Raw genomic sequence first — 7173 nt, forward strand, 5'->3', positions numbered from 1 at the left:
TTCACTCGGTTGAGCACCGGTTGTGCTCCTCGGTTTTGGGGCGTGACAGAAACACCATTACTAGAGGTAGTTAAATGCTATGCACTCTAAGTGTTTGACAAAATACCAAAATGACCAAAAACCTAGAAAGTTTTACTAATATTGGTCCAATTGAATTTTGTTGATGTAGATTGAAGTTGTAAGAGTAGTGGGTGGTTTTAATATCACTAAAGGGCTGAATCAAAGTATGTTGGCTAAACTTCTCTCTTGGAATCGAATTTCATGATGTTCCCGTAAGTTTTAAGTATGGTTGGCCCAAGTTCCTAATTCCCATGTTCCGAGTTATCCCGTACAAATGTTACTAGTCCAAATAAACTTGTGTTGAAAGATACGTACTAGAAATGTGTACCGAATACTCCTGTCATATTGTGCTCTTCTTCGGGAATGTATTCCAATGTGACCAATGTGTCAGAATATTATGATTTCAATCATGTTTTTAATTGCAAGTTGTTATGCCCAATTATGAAAGAAAACTTAATGCACCTAAGACCCCTAGTGTTCATATTCATGCTTAAGGTATTGATCCTGAATGCTCTTACTGTTGATGACCTAAAAATAGGCTTGAAAGTGAAATAACTAAAGTGAAATATAAAATGTTGCCATGGTTGTTGTAGCTAGTGCATTTGATTTGAATTCGTGTTTAAATCGTAAATCACCATGCCCTCCTTTATAAATATTTTCAATGTGATTTGAGTTCTTACGTACTCAAGAGTTAAAATTTTGTATTGCCCTTTTGTGAAGAAGTATACAAAAAGATACGGTGTATTACTCGGTTATGATTTTTAACTTGTGTTGTGATTACAAGTCATTGTACTCCATATTTTGAAAAAGGATCTAATGTATTTAAAGCCTTCATTACTAATGAACCTAAAGTTGTGATTTCCGGAATATTCTATATGTTGATGTTTTATGGTGTTCCTTGAACGTAAAGAAAAGAAATTGTGGAATATGAAATACGGCCACTGTGCCATGAATAAAGAATCTCGTGAATGGACAAAGGAGCCATGGAAATATTGTTGTTGCGAGTGGTTGAAAATACTAATGATAATTTATACAATGTGAAAGATGATGAGGTGAATATATTTGTATTTATGTTACCTTTGTGTGCAAAAACAAAAATATTTTTGGGAGTATAATTAGCAAATCGAGGAAGAGTGGGTCATAAGGCCCACACCCGAAACTACACATGCTGGTATAGGGGTGGATTGTGGTGGATTGTGATTATTCCCCCTATTACGGATGAGATTGATGTTAGCTGTGAATTAGAAAGTCAACCAACACGGCATATGTGGGAAGGCGGCCTAGATGATCGGGTGGAGATCGTACGCCATGTTGCGCACATGGTGGTACTACTCTTGGTAACACCTATTTTTTCGCATCACATGTCAAACCACATTGCCCATGAGGAGATGGACTAGACGATCGGACATGATCGGAGCCTGTTCTAAAAACGTGATGGTATATCAGTGCTAATAATCTCCCAACCAAAAATATTATTATATTTTCGTATTTTGAAAGTTGTTATGTTTTAACTTGGCATTTGGATATCATTGATTGTTACTTGTTCCTTCCATTGTGTTTCCTCTTCTGATATTGGCGTCCTATTCCGAAAGAGGACATTTAGCTTTACATACTAGTACTATTCCACATGTACTGTTACGCGGCGCCTTCCTGAAGTTCCTTGGAAGGGCGACGTAAGGCTAGGCAACCGATGTCAGTACGGTTGCTGTCCGCCAACTGAGGTCCCCTCCGTACGCTAGACTAGATTGTCAGTGCCGTACGGGAAAACCAATGTCATGAGCAATTGAAAGAGAGCAGAAAAGAGAATTGAGAATGAAAGAAAGCTTGATTGCATTGAATGAAAGCTATTACAGAAAACAAGACGGTGTCGGGGGGGAGAGACACCAGTACAGAGAATTGTTTGCTTGCTTGAAAGTTTTGATTGCTTGGTCCCCCTTAATAATGCTTAAAAAAATAAACCAAAGTTACATGACTAGACCTATGAAAGCTGGAAAATCACACTTAAAGAAAATGCAGCAAAACTACTCTATATTTACAATGAAAAGGACTTAGTCTTCTACAAAGCAGCAGCAAGTCCGTTGGCAGCAACTTTGTCTTTAGCATCAGGGTCTGCGCGCGCGGCGCTGTCGGCTTTTGCCTGTGGCTGGGCGCTGGCGATGGCTATCGGTGGGGCGACAGAGGCACATGCGCGCTTGTCACTTGGAGCTGCCGAGACCACGGGGCCGACCGTGGCGACGGGCGTTGGGAGGCTGGCCAGGACGCCACGGGGCGCGTCCAAGGGATCATGGGGCATGGCTGGAAAGCCGCCCATGACAGTACTAACGTGTGGGTTGACTTTCCATTTGTCGAATCGAGGATGTAGGAAACCCTATGGTCATATTCATTCAAGGATATCGTAGAATAAGGTGGAGAAGGAAGTTAAGGGTCGCCAAGTGTTAATTTCGGGTGTTCGAAGTAGAGATTTAGAGTTGAAGAAAGTTATTATGTGGATTTCTAATAAAGGTAAAGTGAGTGTAGTCACATTAGGCCTTATGGGATCTTGAAGTAAAAAGGTAAAACTATGAGTATGATGTTTCCCCATCATTGTTCTCTATGTACCCGGTGTTTCATGTGTCTACGTCAAAGAAGGTAGTTGGAAATCCTTTGTCTATCATTCTGGTGGAAGCTATTGAAGGTAAAGTTAATGGGTAATTGGCTTATGAGAGGTACCTAATTGTCATCCTTGATTAGACAAGTCTGGATGTTGGGATTGCCTCTGTTAGAGTGATATGACGAAGTCTATAAGTCGAAGGGGTCACCTCGAAGGCCGAGGGTATTGTGGAAAGAAAATATTTTCACCTGGTTGTATATCAGATGGTTGTGATTTGAAAGGTCCTTTCTATTTGTTTTGATTTAAATATGTGCAGCTCATGTCCAGATATCGCTCATGATAATGTAATGCCGGTAATGTAGAGATTTGTGTTATTGATATATTGTGATGCTTTGCCGAGTTGTGGATGTGATGTTAGGGGTGGTTTTGGTGATTCTCTGGCAGGTGGATAATCCAAATATAGGGGAAACTCTGTCGAAGAGTTTGAACAATTTGGGAGTTAATCTAATTTGGGAGCTTGTGATATGCGAGAGAAGAGTTGTGTTATATTAGGAGTTTGGGGGCGGACTCCACTCCTCATTCGAGGATGAAAGATACTAAGCGGGGGAGGATGTAACGCCCTATAAAAATTTTAATGAACGGGGGATTCATCAGCGGGCAGCTTTGGTCCTCGTTAGCAGTCACTCTCTATTCAGTAGGTTTTGGTGAGCCTTACTCGACTCCGAGCCCGATGTCACTTGATGTTGTACATTGTGTTTTGAGGTATAGCCGGGGCCTTGTCGCCGGAACTTTCATATTACTCTTCGGTTGTACTTAGAGGCTCCATAGATATAGTGTGGGTGGTGTTTGACGTTGGGAATTGATCTAGAAGTGTTGATATTTTGGTAAACATTTTTTTCATCATATCTATAAACTTGTAATATTTTGGAAATCGTAAATGAATTTTTTTTGAGTAATGGAAAGAGAATATGGAACACTTGACTCTTCTATTGACTATCCCTTGTACTGATTCTTATATTGTTAATGGAAAAGGTTGGGTAGAAGGTATCTAGCAGGCTTGCTTGACCGGGGTATCTCGGTTGAGCACTAATTACGCTCCCTCAGGTCGGGGCGTGACAGAAAAATAAGCATGCTTCTCAGATATAACAGTGAAAACCATTTCTTTCACCGAAATCACAAAAATATGAGTAAATCGGAAAAAAACTAATTTTCCCAAAACTTTCAACAACAGATAAGATATTTCATTCTCAGATAGCATGAGAAAAGTACATCTCTATGCCTACATATCAATGTGCATGTGAAATCATAAATGTCACAAAACCATGTAGCATGAGGAAATGCATCTCTATGCATGTATGTCAAGTATGCATGTCAAATACAGTGCATCACAATGATGAACTAATGTACTCACAATCTTAGAGTAATCAATTTCACTGTCTCGCACTCTCACTCATCACGCTCAATCACACAGCACACTCTTTAACTCAGCACTGTACGACACCTGCACTCACTGCTGGTATGTCATACGCATGAGGCGCGGATCCCGCTCAAGCGCTAACATAAAGCAAATATGGCATGCTGCAGCGTGCAGCCCGATCTCATCAATAATAATAAAGCTTATAAGGCCTGCTGCGGCGTGCAGCCTGATCCATATAATAATAATATATATATATATATATATAAGGCCAAGAAGGCCTACTGTGGCGTGCAGCCCGATCCCATCATGAATCAATAAAACCTGTTGTGGCGTGCAGCCTGATCCCATCAATAACACTCACAATCCGGCCCTCAAGCCCCAACTCAGTCATCAATCTCTCCAGTCTCTCGGTCTCACAAATCCCATGCCAATCAGTCCAAACAATGATAACATGATGTGACAACAAATGATAACAGAGACTGAGATATGATATGCAAATGAATGGATATGACTGAGCATGTAAATGCAGTTTACGAAAATAACTCAACAACAGAAATGACCTCAGTGGGTCCTCAAGCGTTTGAATAGTCTGCTCTGCCTGTCTGCCTGTCTACGGGTGAAAGGTTGTATTAAGATTCACCTGATTACCCAAACCTTGCTGAAATTGATTCCAAATATTAGCTGTGAATTGTGTCCCCCGATCACAAATGATGGAAACTGGAGTACCCTACAGCCTGGCGATTTCCTTGATATACAGCTGAGCATATTGTTCCGCTGTGTTGGTAGCCTTAACATGTAAGAAGTGTGCTGATTTCGTGAGTCGACCCACAATCACCCAAATCGAGTCGAACTTGCGAGGAGTGCGAGGTAGTCCTACCACAAAGTCCATATCGATCATTTCCCATTTTTCACATCGGAATTTCTATGTTCTGTGCGAACCCACCGGGCCTTTGGTGTTCGGCCTTCACTTGCTGACAATTTGGACATTGTGCCACAGAGTCCGCTACATTCCTCTTCATATAATTCAACTAGTAGACTTCCTTAAGATCATGGTACATCTTTGTGGACATCATCCATGCTAAGAGAAAAGGCCATGGTCTTATGTTTATGAATCCCTCTTTCAATTGTGCCAACAATGGATCGTTGTATTGTTTCTCCTTGACTTCCACAACAAGTAATGATTCTGCCCTATTTTGCACAATCACCCCTCCTTCACTAGAGTCCGCAAGACGAACTCCAAAACTAGTCAATCGGTGAACTTCCTTGGCCAATGGCCTTTGATATGCCTCCAAGTGTGCTAAACTACCCATAGATTTCTGGCTAAGAGCATCCGCCACAACATTGGCCTTTCCCAGATGATATAGAATATCAATGTCGTAGTCCTTAAGTAACTCAACCCATCTTCTCTGCCTCAGATTCAATTCCTTCTGCTTGAAAATATATTAAAGGCTCTTATGGTCCATGAATATATCCACACGGACCCTATATAAATAATGATGCCAAAGTTTCAATGCAAATACCACCGCCGCAAGTTCTAAGTCAGGCGTGGGATAGTACTTTTCATGATTTTTGAGTTGCCTAGAAGCATAAGCGATCACCTTGCCATGTTGCATCAATACACACTCAATTCCGATTCTTGAAGCATCACAATATACTAGAAACCCATTTGTACCCTATGGTAGGGTCAACACCGGTGTCGTAGTCAATCTTGCTTTCAACTCCCGGAAGCTCCTTTCGCAAGCATCGAACCATTGGAACTTAATTGCCTTCTGCATTAATTTAGTTAACGGATAGGTAAGAGGAGCTCTTCCGGAAATGCCTTTCTGTAATACCCAGCTAAGCATAAGAAACTGCGAATCTTTGTTGGAGTTGTAGGCCTTGGCCAATTCTTCACAGCTGCAATCTTCTGAGGATCAACCTTAATTCCTTCACTAGAGACGGCATGACCCAAGAATGTGACAGATTCAAGCCAAAATTCACACTTTGAAAACTTTGCATATAACTTGTGCTGATATAGGGTTTGCAGAACTACCCTGAGATGATCAACGTGGTCCTCTGGATTTTGTGAATATACAAGAATATCATCAATGAACATTATCACAAAGTTGTCAAGAAAAGGCTTGAAGACTCGATTCATAAGATCTATAAATGCCGCTGGAGCATTTGTTAGCCCAAATGACATCACCAAAAATTTAAAGTGCTCATATCGGGTTCTAAAAGCTGTTTTCAGAACATCCTGCTCCCTGATCTTCAATTGGTGATACCCGGATCATAAATCAATTTTGGAAAAGTACTTAGCACCCTGCAATTGGTCAAATAAATCATTTATCCATGACAGTGGGTACTTATTTTTGTTTGTGACCTTGTTGAGCTGCCAATAGTTGATACACATTCTTAATAACCTATCTTTTTTCCTTACAAAGAGAACCGATGCTCCCCAAGGCGACACACTCGGCCGGATGAAACCCTTCTCTAATAAATCCTTCAATTAGTCCTTTAGTTCTTTCAGTTCTGCTGGTGCCATCCTGTAGGGTGGAATAGATATAGGTTGCATGCCTGGCATCACACCAATCCCAAAATCAATCTCCCTGTCTGGTGGGATCCTAAGGAGCTCTTCCGGAATAACCTCCAAAAATTCATTCATAATTGGCATAGACTCAAGTGTAGGTGCTTCAGCATTAGTGTCCATAACCCGGACCAAATGGTAAATACACCCCTTATTGATCATCTTCGTGGCCTTAAGGTAAGAAATAAACCTACCCTTCGGCACCACATCATCCCTCTTCCACTCAATAATTGGCTCATTTGGAAATTCAAACCTAAATGTCCTGGTTCGGCAATCAAGCTTGGCAAACATGAATAATGCCAGTCCATCCCCATTATTACATCAAAATTGACTATCCCCAATTCAATGAGATCGACCATGGTGTCCCGACCACGCAACGTGACAACATAATCGCTATAAACCCGTGCGGCCAACCAGAGTAGATACAGAGAATGGCTCATAAAGTTCTCCCGGTTCTATCCCAAATTTCATAGCAACATAAGGAATGACATATGACAAAGTGGATCCGGGATCAATAAGAGCATACACGTCATGAGATTA

The 7173-nt window shown here is 41.1% G+C and overlaps 1 protein-coding gene across 1 annotated transcript; it reads right to left on the reverse strand.

Annotated features, from left to right (window-relative positions):
- Nucleotides 1–6555: 6555 nt before the first annotated feature.
- On the reverse strand, nucleotides 6556–6924 carry LOC138910327 (uncharacterized). The gene has a single exon (XM_070201559.1). The coding sequence runs from the start codon at nucleotides 6922–6924 to the stop codon at nucleotides 6556–6558; it is 369 nt and encodes a 122-aa protein (XP_070057660.1).
- Nucleotides 6925–7173: the final 249 nt, after the last annotated feature.

Source organism: Nicotiana tomentosiformis, chromosome 1 (genome assembly GCF_000390325.3).
Source record: "Nicotiana tomentosiformis chromosome 1, ASM39032v3, whole genome shotgun sequence".
NCBI classification, from domain to species: Eukaryota; Viridiplantae; Streptophyta; class Magnoliopsida; order Solanales; family Solanaceae; genus Nicotiana; species Nicotiana tomentosiformis.